The following is a 13,939-nucleotide window of genomic DNA, read 5'->3' on the forward strand; positions in this document are numbered from 1 at the left end:
TAAATAAATAAAAATAAAAACATAAAAAGAAAAGAGTAATTCATATAATGGAACATGTCTCCTATAATTCCTTTTTCAGTGTCTTAACTTTTTGTTTGTTTGCTTTGTATTTAATTTTTCTTTTTTTTTTTTTAAAGATTTTATTTTTATTTATTTGACAGAGATAGAGACAGCCAGCGAGAGAGGGAACACAAGCAGGGGGAGTGGGAGAGGAAGAAGCAGGCTCATAGCGGAGGAGCCTGATGTGGGGCTCGATCCCATAACGCCGGGATCACGCCCTGAGCCAAAGGCAGGCACTTAACCGCTGTGCCACCCAGGCGCCCCTGTATTTAATTTCTTTCTTTCATACATTTTTGCTTTTTTTTTTTTTAAACCTAGCGTGTCTTCCAGCTTTTCAGAAGTAGAACTTTTCCCCCCAAGATGTCAGGCAATAGTAACAATACTGAGTGCTAGACCAGTTTTCACGGATACCAACTGTAAAATGTAATCTGGTGTAGATAGTCCATTTTTAGGAAGTTATCAGTCCTCAACTTAATGATTCAGTGTGTAGTCATTCATGTTTAAAAGTCATGTGGGTACTCAAATGTTAATACTAAGACATTTAAAATAGACAATCCATTAAACTACGTTTATTCTCTTTATTGAACTATTCACAAGATCCTTTTTTTTTCCCCCTGATGACTGTCACCTGGTACTATAATAAGCCCTTGTCTCTTTTCTTTGGAAGTTATCTCTAGGTCTCCTATATATACAGCTCTGTTCCTTTGCTTTGTGACCTCCAGCTTGTTTAATGACTCTTTACTTCAGACATAGCCCTTCATCTAAGAGCTCTCTAACTTGCTTCTTCAGACAGCTACTGTCCTCAGTCCTTTCTAGAATTTTCCTCAGGGGCTTCCCTTTTTTTTACACTAAAGCGTTCCTAGTATTTTTCATTTAAACGATTTTAAACTGTACATATTTGATTAGAATATTGTCCTTTTGTTTTTGTTTTTTAAATAGGCTCCATACCCTGCGTGGGGCCTGAACTAACAACCCCAAGATCAAGACCTGAGCTGAGACCAAGAGTCAAATGCTTAACTGACTGAGCCACCCAGGCGTCCCAAATATTGTCCTGTTTATTGGATACATTTAAACTTTAGATACCTTTACACTGGGTCACAGGCTTATACATTTTTTTTTATTGCTCTTGTAATTTATATTTAAAAATGCGAGCATAGGGGGGCCCTTGGTTAAAACCTTAACTTCCATTAGAACACAGTTTTGATGGGAAATTCATATTTGACTTACATCATTTGAATTATAAGTGGCCTCTTTAGTACCATTTCCTGCCCAGCATCCAATTAGAAATCCAGCTATTTATATTCCCCTCATTCCTGTTTCCGATTGCTCTGAGTGCTTCACCTCTATTTCTTCTACATTTCTTTAGGCTTATGTACAATGGCACTATGGCTGCTGGCCTTATTTTCTCCTTTAAATTGTAAAAACTTTATTTAGATGTTTTTTATTCAGCTGACCCTTTACACCTGGTACCCTGTCCTGTACACCATATCATTAAGAATTATGTGGTGCTCTTTGAAAAACAGTGTGGAGGTCCCTCAAAAAGTTAAAAATAGAGCTACCCTATGACCCAGCAATTGCACTACTGGGTATTTACCCCAAAGATACAGACATAGTGAAGAGAAGGGCAGTATGCACCCCAGTGTTCATAGCAGCATTGTCCACAATAGCTAAACTGTGGAAGGAGCCAAGATGCCCTTCAACAGAATGGATAAAGAAGATGTGGTCCGTACATACAATGGAATATTCCTCAGCCATCAGAAAGAACGATTACCCAACATTTGCAGCAACATGGACGGGACTGGAGGAGATTATGCTAAGTGAAATAAGTCAAGCAGAGAAAGACAATTATCATATGGTTTCACTCATTTATGGAACATGGAATAGCAGGGAGATCGGTAGGAGAAGGAAGGGAAGAATGAAGGGGGGGTAAACAGAAGGGGGAATGAACCACAAGAGACTATGGGCCCTGGGAAACAAACTGAGGGTTTCAGAGGGGAGGGGTGTGGGGGGATGGGCTAGCCTGGTGATGGGTATTAAGGAGGGCATTATGGGTATTATGGAGCACTGGGTGTTATATGCAAACAATGAATCATAGAACACTGCATCAAAAACTAATGATGTACTGTACGGTGACTAACATAACATAGTAAAAAAAATTTTAAAAAAAGAATTATGTGATACTGTGATAGTCTTCCTCCCTATATCCTAACCTAAGTGGGGAACAGGCAGGTACAGAGTTGACTGTCATGTCCATAAGGGAGTCAGGGGTGGCTTAAACTCAAGGCAGCTCCTTACTTGGAGCAGGGATTTAAACTGTAAGAAAGGTCAATGAAATATTTATTTTTAGATCTGAGAAATAGATCATATAAAAGAAGCTGAGGTACAAAGTCTAGTTTTCTAATCAAGATTAGCTCCTTTTAATTTATTATTTTATTTTTTCACCTAGTTACTTAACATATCCATCAGCTCACATATTTAGCATATGTATGTTGTGATTATTTTAGTGAGGACATCTAAGTTTTACTCTTTCATCAAATTTTAGTTACATGATACAGTGTTATCAACTATAGTCATCATGTTATCCATTTGATCCTCAGACCTTATTCCTGTTATTTTAAGTTATACATAAATCACACAACATAAAATTCACTGTATAATTCAGTGGTTTTTAGTATATTCACTATGTTGGGCAGTATCCCCACTGTCCAATTCCAGAACATTTCCATCACCTCTGCCAGTTTGTTTTTATTTTTGTCATTTTTATTATGGAAAAATTTCAAACATATATAAACATATTTAAAGTTAAAGAAAATAATAGGATAAGCCCCTGTGTATCTCTTGCCAGCTTCAACACATTAATTCATGGCCATCCTTGGCTCACCCCACCCACAACTCTGGATTATTCAGAAACCCTGATACAAATTGAATTAATAATAGGAAATTTATTAGCCCACTTAAGTTGTTTAGACCAGGAGGGGGCTTTACTTTGGATGAACTGACCATGTCTAACTGTCTAGCTTTTTATTTCTGTTAAGAACCAGAAAACATCTTTTCCAGACATTTCAAATAAGCGGCTCCTCTTTTCACTGGCCCAAATTCGCTTAGGTCTGCCCATCGTGGACCTGATTAATCTCTGCTGATGGGATTACTATGGCTGGTGTAGCAAAATCAGCTGGGGTAGAACAAAGGTTGGGTGGTACACGCTGTCCTCACTAGCAGCGAGGGGTCTTTGTTCTCAGTACTTCGGGCTTCCAGCGTTGGATCAAATGGTTCTTTTTTTCACACATTAAATACACAAACATTTAAACTGTGCTTTCAGTAACTACTCATTTTCTGCAGTCTATTCTTGGCATTTCAGTCTTCTGTAGTCTGTCTCATGGCGTTTATCAACCTCTTTTCTTCCATCAGGATCCACTGGGAACTCTATGCTTCAGCCAAATCATGCTTCTCAAGCTGCCCTGCATTTGTGAGGCTTAGTTACTGATCCAAGGGTCTGCTTGTTCTAGCTCTATGCTTAAGGAGCACCTCTTTCTCCTCTGCATATATATATCCTATTACTGTATACACATCCAATTCCTGTTCCACCTCCACAAAATCTTTCAGTCTGCTGTGGACCATGTATTCATTACTCCGTTTTCTCATTCTGAGCTTTTATTGCCTATTTCACTCATTTTCACACTTCCCTTTTGCATCAGTCATGAATGTCCATATGCTAGACCACATACATACACATAGACCTTCTAATTCATGTCTTGTTTCTGCCTGTTCCTAGAATAATACTGACACACGTTTAATATTCAGCAAATACTCATTGAATGAATGAATTACCAACAATGCATGCTTATATTGCTGTAACAGGTTTTTATTCCTCTAAGTTGCCTGGGCTCTCAGATCTTGTAGTCCCACAGATTTTTTTATGTTTTTTTTATGTTAATAGTATTTATCTAATACAGCTGGAAAGAGACTCTTTGCATTTATAGATTTATCATTCCTAAACAACTTGAAATTATATGTAGTAGATTGCAGTTTTGCTGAGACTCTAATTGATTCTTACATGCTAATTGGTAATTTTATGGAGGTAACTCAGTTAGCTAATACCGATCCTAGCTAAACCTATGGCCGCCAGGTTAACACAGCTTTGTTTTCCTATGCTTCTTGTCATATGTAAAGTAACTTTCATCCAGGATTGTAAGGGAGTTGCTCAAAATTTTGTATCTAGTATATTTGCTGCCTTTTATGGCAGGTGTTACTAGCTATGGTGCTATTCATGAATTTGAAGAGTGTTAAAACTCTTCATATCTGTCCCTTGGAAATGTCAAAGGTTTTGGTATAAAGTATTTTGTTTCCTTTCCCATGCTACTAAATTTATCCCTTTCAATTAATGTCAATTTTTCAACCCCTTACTTAAAATCTATTGAGTAACTTACAAAGAGGAGAAGAGGTCTGGAGTGTAGGGAATGTTTGCAGTGCGTTAGCTTTGTGCAAGAATTAGGGACTGCAGTTCCCTTCTTTGTCTCATTTTAGAATGAATGGTTCTTTAATGGATTGGCCTATTCCAGCATTCCTGATTTAAGGTCTGTTGTAGCACGCGACAGTTTTGATGCCGGTAACATATGTGAATTAAATTAAATTGCCTTGCAGGATCCAGCCGGTCCGCTCTGACCCAGTCAGCATGCCAGGGTCATCCCGTCCAGTCTCTGATCGAAGGGGAATTTCCACCGTGATTGATGCTGCCTCAGGTAGAAAATCACCTCCAAAATCTGTGCTGGATAGTTCTGTGCATTTTACATTTCTTTTCCGGCACAATGGAGAGAATGATATTTTTTGCCTTCCTCTTTTTGTTTGTTCGTTTGTTTTGGGACGTGCATGCATGTTGTGCATGTATACGTGTGTGTGTGTGTGTGTGTGTGTGTTAAAACAATACTGTGCCTCCATTTGTTGCTAAACAATGCCATGCATTTAAGTATTGTTAAGGTTGGTGAATGATGCGGTGGGGTTGGCACTTGATTAAATGTAATGAACACAGTATTGAAGGCTACAGGGTTGATGACTGTTTTGCCTTTGATCTCTCAAATGTGGAGAAGCAACCTTGACAGAGAACGTAAATACAATATATGGATTCAATTTACTCAACCTGTTGAGTATCAAAGTGCCTGATCTGTGGAATTGGAGAGTCCAAGTGCTGTAGCTTAAATGGCTTTATTATTGAAAGCATAAAGTTTAGAAATTCATTAACTTAACTTTAGTCTATCTATCACAGTTATTAACCTCCTCTCCTTGGAACCAATCCATGAATATGTATCATTAGTACCTGGGAGTAGATCTTTGCGTCTGGAGGTGATAGTTGCTGCATTAGTATCGTCAGACTGTTTTCTGCCGTGTCTGCCAAGTATAGACCTGTTTATAATGAGACATTCTTCATCTCTAAATGTATTGATAAAATAAGGACAGTGATGCTTTCTGTTATGGTGCAGCTGCAGAGCATCTGAAGAGAGCAAACAGCAGGGTTTCATCAAGAAAAAGTCTCTTATGAGTAGAATTATTAAATACTCGGCATTAGTCAAACAGTTGAGTCAGAGAGGATTTTAATCTATAGCAATTTCAAAATCCCCAGAGACTGCTGATTTGATTGAGGCTTAAACTGTGAAAGAAAATGGAAACAAACACAAAACTGATTTGTGAAGGTCACTTTTAAAAGACCAAAGCTTCTGTTTCTGATTCTGTGTCTGGATGTATTTGGAAGTTTTGAAAGCTAAACGGTTTTGTACATTTCCTTAGCTTTCTGATTTTTTTGTCAGTGGATTGTACCTTGTGTCTGATTTAGCTGTCCACATCCAGGGCTGTGTCTTCATTTTTAATGTAGACTCTTACTTTAGAGAGTTCATACTTGTCCCTCTGCTTTCTCTTGGCAACCATGGTTCGTCCCCTGGAAACAAGCACAGAAGTGTGTGAAGTCTCTATCCTTGCTTCCCTGCATTGAATGAAATATTGAGATGGGCGACTTAAACAATAAATCTTTTTGATAGTTTCAATCTGAGAATGCTAACAGATCCTGCTCATCTGGAATTATCATTTAACCATCGTGAATCCTGGAAGCGATATATTGTAACCTAAAGTATTTGATTCAAGATTACAGTAGTAGCCTTTGTTGGGGGGTTTTAACATTCTTAAACTGTCATATTATGAATGTTTTAGAGTCAAGTGACTCCCAGTCAAGTGAAACACATGTCACTAAAGCAGTTCCAGGTATTATTAAAAGTTGACATATTCAGCGCTCTACTCTGAGGTAATACTCTGCATTTATCAGGTAGCACTATCTCAGTTTTAGCTCTTTGTAAGGTTGCATCTCATGCCACAGATAGGAATTTCAGTGAACTATTGGCAACCATCATTTGACTTCAGTCTGCTGCGAGAAGAGTTTTTAAATTGATGTTTGAAAAAGAAACTAGATCTTTGCTCCTTGATTTACTTACATTTGCATCAGAGACGCATTGTAGGAGATTCTAGGGTATCGTTCTACAGCTGTGAGCCTCTGCCCGAAAGTACTAATCTTTTGAGTAGAGAAAGGACTTCTTGGTGACTAAGCTCTGTTGTTATTTTTCTAAGCCTATTTTCATTCCAGAAAGCCATAGTTCCTTTCTGAGACAGAGCAATGAAATGTGTGTGCCGCTTTCTCTAACTTTGAGCTAAAGAAACCCCGTAGATGAGGAATTGGACTGTTACGAATAATTCTCTACTTCTCAAATGGTTTGGATCCCTTTTGTTCAACGCATTTTTTAAGTGAGTGAATAATGTTTTGTTGGGGAAGCTTAATCTACTTTATGTAATAGGAGCACTGTTGTAACAGACTTATTTTTCTTTTGATATTTAGGAAGACTAGAGACTAAATAGTTTGGGTTCCTTATAAAAAAAGGAGTGAATGGGAAAATTCTGCTTTAGGTTCTTGTATTAAAGAGAGTCTAATAAATGTGTACAAGTGCTCGTGAACCAGGAAGTGCTTCTCTGATTGTGACCCATGCATTGGAGTCAGCTGTGTGTGACGAAAATGGTTTTCTGGAGTTCGGATTGCTTTTGCTTGGAGATGGGACTGCTGTGGCACCTCTGACTGGGCTCCCCTGCTTTGTCTTACCTTCATTCAGCTTCTACAACTAAATGTATTCCTTTTTAATTGTTCCTATGGCACATTTTATGACTGTCCTTCTGTTCTAGTGGCAGCTCTTTATCTGTCTAAACTCGTGGTGGTTTAATTATTTTTCATATGATTACTTTTCAGAGGCATAGAATTTAGAAATTTAATGTGATATGATTAAATCTTTTGACAGTTGTAATAGTCTTCAAAATGAAAATATTTTATTTATACCTTGGGCCAGCCTGTTATGTTCTCGATATCTATATATTTATCTGGAAGTGTTATTCTGTTGAAACTAAAAGAGATCAGCAGAGCCTTGTACCACTTTTGCTAAGAAATTTTGTCCCTATAATTTCTTGATCATCTAGTGTATCTGTTCTTCACTTCTTCACATGGAAGAACATTTCGTAAAATACGTGTGTTTTTCTTAACTTCAGTGACTTAGGCATGGCATAAATTCTATGCCTTTAGATACCTGTGAGCTTCTGTCTCTGTATAAATATGTGTATTTGGACTGGCAGATCTATAACTGCTTTCTGAGTAGATATCATTCCCATAACATCTGATCTTTGGTGATTCAAAAGGGTACTATCTTACCTAAAATTTTGAGCTTAGATAATTATGAGATGTTGCCTTCTTGACTAAGGAGAAGACCATTCTGGAAGGGTACTTTATAGAATTTTATCCTTATACACAGGCTACCCAGAAAAAAGGAAATTTGAAGGAACCATTCCATTTTTCATTAATATCAGTGTCTCCGAATTATAGATAGCATTTCTAGACAAAGTACTTTTTTTCCTCTGTACATTCCTTTTGGTTAGGTATCTAAGAATTTCTTCTCATTGTTTGTTTTTTATAACATGTGTCCTTTTGATAAAGGTGTAGGACCCCTGAAAAGAAAGTAGAAAGATAGCTGTCCATGCCCCATTCAAAGTTTGTTTCCCACCTTGGTGACTGATCCTCTTGTTCCCAGACTTGTGGGCTGTACCTGTTGGGTAACTTAATAACAACTCTAAAGTCGCTTTGGAGTCATCCAGACAGAAAGCCTAGAAAGATCTAGTTCATCCTAAGTTTATTTCTCCTGGTTTGTGGTTTTACTATGGAAATTGATGTTTACCAAGAAAGAACTCAAAGCAACTGAGATTTGAAAGACAGACTTCTGCCTGGCTTATGTGAAGAGCAGACATCTTTGCCAAACTCTACAGAAGTAAACATTGTATAGAGAAGATGTTATTGGAAGTGGTGGGGGCAGCATTTATGTACATTCCTATGGAAGATGACAGTACGAGAAAGAAAATTGTGACAGTTAAGTAAGGGGTTCTTATCCTTTAGAGCAGGCTTTGGTATATCAGGAATTAGTGTTACAATAAATGTTTCTATAAATAGACCGAGTTCTAGACCTGGTATTTGTTGTTGTTCTTGACTCAAAAGAAATATTATTTTTGTTGTATGATTGAAGTAATTAAATAATTTCTAAGAAATTCGTTAATCCAGGAGATACTTCTTCAGCACCCAGTTTTTCCCATTATCAAAATAATTTGTTTACTGAAGAAGGTGAGACACTTAAAAACCCAAACTGGCTTGATTTGATTGATTTCTATAATGATCACATATTCCTGCTTTGACTGATTTTATAATGATCATTTATGCCTGCTTTGACTGATTTTATAATGATCATTTATGCCCGCTTTATGTATTTGACATTTGGTGCATCGGACATTTACAAAAACAAAATAATACTTATTAGAGAAGTATGGTTGGGTAGGCGACGAGTAGATGATTTAAGTCGAATCTCTGCTGGGAGGGATGTTCATATAGAGGCATGCTTTTATTTTATAGAGATTTTTCTGAAGTACTGGGGGAAGAATATTCCTAAGGATTATATTTCACTGTATCTACAGTTGTCATTCCAATCTGAGGCAGAAAGACTTAGTCACTGTGTCCTAAAGCCATCAGAGACACAAGAGATGCTGGTGGTAAGAAGCAAAGAGATTTGTAAGAAACACCGTTTAGTCATCCAATGGTGAGGCTGCTTAGCGCCATGATTTTAAAAACTAGAGTTGAATGACAGAACCATGACATTGTAATCATGGCCTTGAACATTGGCTGAAACCTTGAACAAGCGATGTTTCCTACCTATCCGGTCTTCTCTGCATCTGTAAAAAGAATTTAAGGTCCCCTGTGCAAAAAATTGTTTCACTTTTTTGGGCAGGGATGTGTTCGTTATTTCTTAAAATAATTCTCAAATATAAAGGATATCAAGTACTTTAGAAATTTTGAGATACTTCTTTGAATACGTGATGTGGTTTTCATTTAGTAGACTTCCAGATATTCTTTGTGATTATAAGGTGACGAAAAGCCCAGGCATACTTGTACCTTGAGTATTCAAAGCCTATGTGGGATCAGTAAGAGGATTATGGATGAGGGCGAAATTAAAAGAAGGCTTAGTCGTGACCTGTGAACAGTCCCTCAGAGGGGAAAAAGGAGGTCAGTAATTTTACTTGGACACTATTTATACTTGAAACAGTTAGCAAATATTCAAACTCAGATGTTAAGATTGGCTTTTTTATTAGAAAAGAGGAAGTTTATGCATTATTTCAGCTCTAACCTAATGCGCACCTACTTGTCTGTATAGATTCAAAAATAAGTGTTAGAGAGAAGGACATAGGGAAAAGACCTTATTTTGCCCATGAGGAAGGTGATCGGCCACATCCCTCTCCTTCTGATTTAAGTATTCCTTTCATTCTTCTTTCTAATATTTATAGGATGTTAGAAGATGAAATTCAAGTTAACAATGTGGAAAATTTTAGCTCAGCACAATTAAGAAAAAAAAAGATTGCCCCATTTGAAGATGAAGAAACTGTAAACAGAAGCAGAAGCAGCTGTTGGGAAAGCTTTTTTCTGGTGACACATTGCTTCTTTGAATAAATCTTTGTGTCAACTAAAACCCCACCTTTGCTTTCTCTATTGCAAGCACCGAGTCCTTGAGATGACTTTAAGTCTTTCCTAAGCATTTTGAGAAGGAACTGATGGAATTCTCCCTACTGTTGATATACTGGGGTACCACATATTTACAAGGGGCTTTTTGGCCAAAAGACCCAACTTCTCTTTTTTGTACCTTTATTACTACATCTTTAATACAAGGCTGGACTGTTTATGTAGTCTGTTGCCTGAGACCGTGGTGGCAGAGGGACAATATTGGGGGCAGTATTAGAATTTGTTTAAGTCTGAACCGGGAATTCCATTTGTCTTAGTGACATTAGTGTCAAACTGTTAGTGCCACACTATTTTAAATTGTGTCCAAGAGCCTGAGAGGCTTATGCTTATAGGTGCCATCTATAAACTTAGAAACAAAAGAGTCTCTCTCCATTGAATATGTAAGCTCAGAGAGCAATTAAAAAGCAGCCTGGGACCTCACCCAGGCAACTGGTCGGAACCAGAGCTCATGATAGTCCCCTGGATATTGTTGAAAACTGTCAGAGAAAAGCTAAAGCAAATAATCGAAGTGAAAATAATTGTTCCCGGGAAAAGTCTTGTTTTGGAAAGTTGCTGTAGTGGAAAGAATAGAGACTAGTAACTTACGAATCTTTGGTTCTAGTCTCCACTCTGCCTAGAATTACCTGTTTGGTAAATTGCTTTGAAACCCAAGGCTTTCTTCCATAAGAAATGAAGGAATTGAAGTAGATTATTTCCAAAGCCCCTTCCAGGTTGAAAAATCGATCAGTGTGTACTTTGGGTCACCTTTGAAGGATTTTTTTAAGTTAGGGAAGGTATAATTTACATATAGCAGGAATATAATCATACAACTTGATGTATTTTTATACCTGTATATATCACTACTCAGAACAAATTAGAATATTTCCATCATGCCAGAAAATTTCCTCATGCCCCTTCCAGTCAATATACTACCTTTGACCTAGAGATTAGCACTATGACTTTTATCATCATATATTAATTTTGTCTATATTGAACTTCATGTAAATGAAATTATCCTATAGATACTCTTTCGTGTCTGGCTCCTTTTATTTAATTTAATGTTTTTGAGATTCATCCACGTGTTACCTGTGACACTAGTTCATTTTTTTACATTGCAATGTAGTATAACTATAATACAGCCTATGTATCCATTGTCCTATTGTTTTCAGCATTTAGCCTTTTATGAATAAAACTGCTATAAACTTCCCTGTACAAGTCTTTTTTTTTTTGACGTATGCATTTTTTTTTTTTTGCATACGATTCATATATTTTGAGCATACACCTAAGACTGGAATTGCTGGCTCACAAAGAAGGCATCTGTTTAGCTTTATTAGGAACCTCCGAGAAAGTATTCCAAGAGAACTGTACCATTTTTCATTCTTAGCAGTGTCTGAGCCGTTCTTGTAAATGTAAACTGAGTTTTAATTTGCTTTTTTCTGATAAATACTGATATTGGGCACCTTGAATATACTTACTGGCCAGTTGGATATCTTCTTTTGTAATGTACTTATGAAATCTTTCACCAACTTCTATTTGGCCTGTTGTCTTATTGAATTTAAATTCTTTAAATATTTTGGATATAAATCTTTTGTCAGATGTTCTACAAACATTTCCTTTCAGTTTATTGCCTTTTCACTTTCTTGTTGGTATTTTTTGACAGGCAGAATTCCAGTTTTTTCACCTTTCCTTCTATGTTTTGTGTTTTGCATAAATTTTTTTGCCATTTCACCCAGACTTGAAGTGATGCTTTCTTTTCTGTAGTCATTGTATAGTTTTGGCCTTTGCATTTAGGTATGTGATCCTTTTCAAATTATTTTTTATTATGCTATGAGGCAAGGATCAAGGTTCAGTTTCTTCCAGCACTGTTTATCAAAAAGATACACTTTTCTTCCACTTACTTTCATTAATGCCTTTTTAAAAAACCATACTTGTCCTGGATTCTCTATTTTGTTCCATTGATATATGTGTGTGTGTATCTGTCTTTATACCGCTATCATACTGTCTTTATTACTGTAGCTTTTTAGTCAGTTTTGAGATCTAGCAGTCTAATGCCTTCCCTTTTGTTTTTCATGTATATCTTGGCTGTTCTAGGTTCTTTGCATTTCCAAACACATGTGTATATGTATAGATACTGGTAATTTGTGGTGTGGTCCACTGACCTCTGGAAGTCCCCAAGACACTTTCAAGGGGTCCGTGCACGAAAACTACTTTTATAGTAATGCGAAGTCATTATTTGTCTATCTTTTTTATACTGTGTTGACATAAAGTACAGATGGTGCAGAAGCAATGGTAGATAAAACGGATGACGTCTTAGCATAGAAAAAGCATAGTACAAACTATGCTTATAGCTGAAGGTCTTCACTCCTAGATTAAAACCAACTACTACAATTACTTATAAATGTTGGGGCACCTGGGTGGCACAGTCAGTTAAGCATCCAACTCTTGGTTTCGGCTCAGGTCATGGTCTCGGTCCTGAGATCAAGCCCCATGTAGGGCTCTGCACTCAGCCAGAGTCTACTTGAGATTGGAGCTCCCTCTTCCTCTGCCCGTCCCCCTGCATTCTCTCTCTCTCTCAAGTAAATAAATGAATCTTTAAAAAGAAAAGAATGTCTATAACACGGGGCACCTGGCTGGCCCAGTCCACAGAGCCTGCAACTCTTGATCTCAGGGTCGTGAGTTCAAGCCCCAACCTGGGTGTGGAGCCTACTTAAAAACAAAAAAAAAGGAACGTCAATGATACAGTCAAAATCATTGACATATGACAGTTTTATTAAATTTTGCTGCTTGTGTCCATTTTAGTATTCTTTATGTCACAGTGGAATTAATGCATGGTAGTTGTCTGGACAAAATGCACTTATGTGATGATTGTAAACTGAACTAGCAACTGTCATGGAATACTATTTTCCTGGAAAGAACAACTGACGAACTTTGTTTATTGAGACTTGGGTATTTGGCAGAAATTTTCTCAAAAATAAAATAAGCCTGTTACATCAAAGAAAACAATTGACAATATTTGTTACCAATGATAAAACTCATTTTCAATTACAAATTGGAAATTTGGAAACCATGTATCCATGTATCTACCACTGCTTAACTGGTTCCCAGTACTTAAAGACATTTCGGGTGAGATAGGTGGTGATATGAACTAGTGTCATATTTTCATATCATATAATAATATAAATCCACATTTGGAAGATGTGAAGTATTTTCCCAAAGACCAATTTTATGATATTACAAAAGTATATATGAGTAACAGACTCATTCCAAGTGCAAGAAAGGACAAAGGATTTCCACGTAATAGAGTGCAGAAGTTAATTGATATAGTTTCAGGTATAATTATATCTAACTTGTTAAGTGTCCTATCAAAGAAGAATATCCTCAGAATCTGAAAAGGCTCAGGATCTTCATACGCTCCATCCTTCTCCAGTTATATTTTTGATAGAGGTCGACTTGTCTTCACCTACTTAACCAAAACAACATATCACAACAGATTGAATGCATAAGTTGAATCAGTCTGTTGTTTGTTATAAAAGTTTCTGTTCAAATAAAGTTAAAAATGTCATCATTCTCAATATTATTTTTTAGTTTGGAAATTTTTAATAAAAAATGTCATTTATGCATAAAGAGTTTCTTGTCTTTTAATGAGTTAGTATGTAAACATTTTCAATGTTGACAGATATTAAACACATAAAACAAAGCTCTTTGGAGATCTCGATTTTTAAGAGAACAAACGGTCCTGACTCAAAAAATGTTTGAAAACCACTGAGATATAAA

The 13,939-nt window shown here is 36.8% G+C and overlaps 1 protein-coding gene across 1 annotated transcript in view; it reads left to right on the forward strand.

Moving 5' to 3' along the window:
* BCAS3 (BCAS3 microtubule associated cell migration factor) overlaps positions 1-13,939 on the forward strand; it is a 621,209-nt gene that overhangs the window by 350,119 nt on the left and 257,151 nt on the right. The window contains exon 23 of the mRNA XM_034640661.1: positions 4,702-4,799. Coding sequence (XP_034496552.1) covers positions 4,702-4,799 — 98 coding nt within the window. The remainder of the gene's footprint in view (positions 1-4,701; positions 4,800-13,939) is intronic.

This window comes from Ailuropoda melanoleuca, chromosome 13, assembly GCF_002007445.2.
Source record: "Ailuropoda melanoleuca isolate Jingjing chromosome 13, ASM200744v2, whole genome shotgun sequence".
In the NCBI taxonomy this organism is placed as follows: Eukaryota; Metazoa; Chordata; class Mammalia; order Carnivora; family Ursidae; genus Ailuropoda; species Ailuropoda melanoleuca.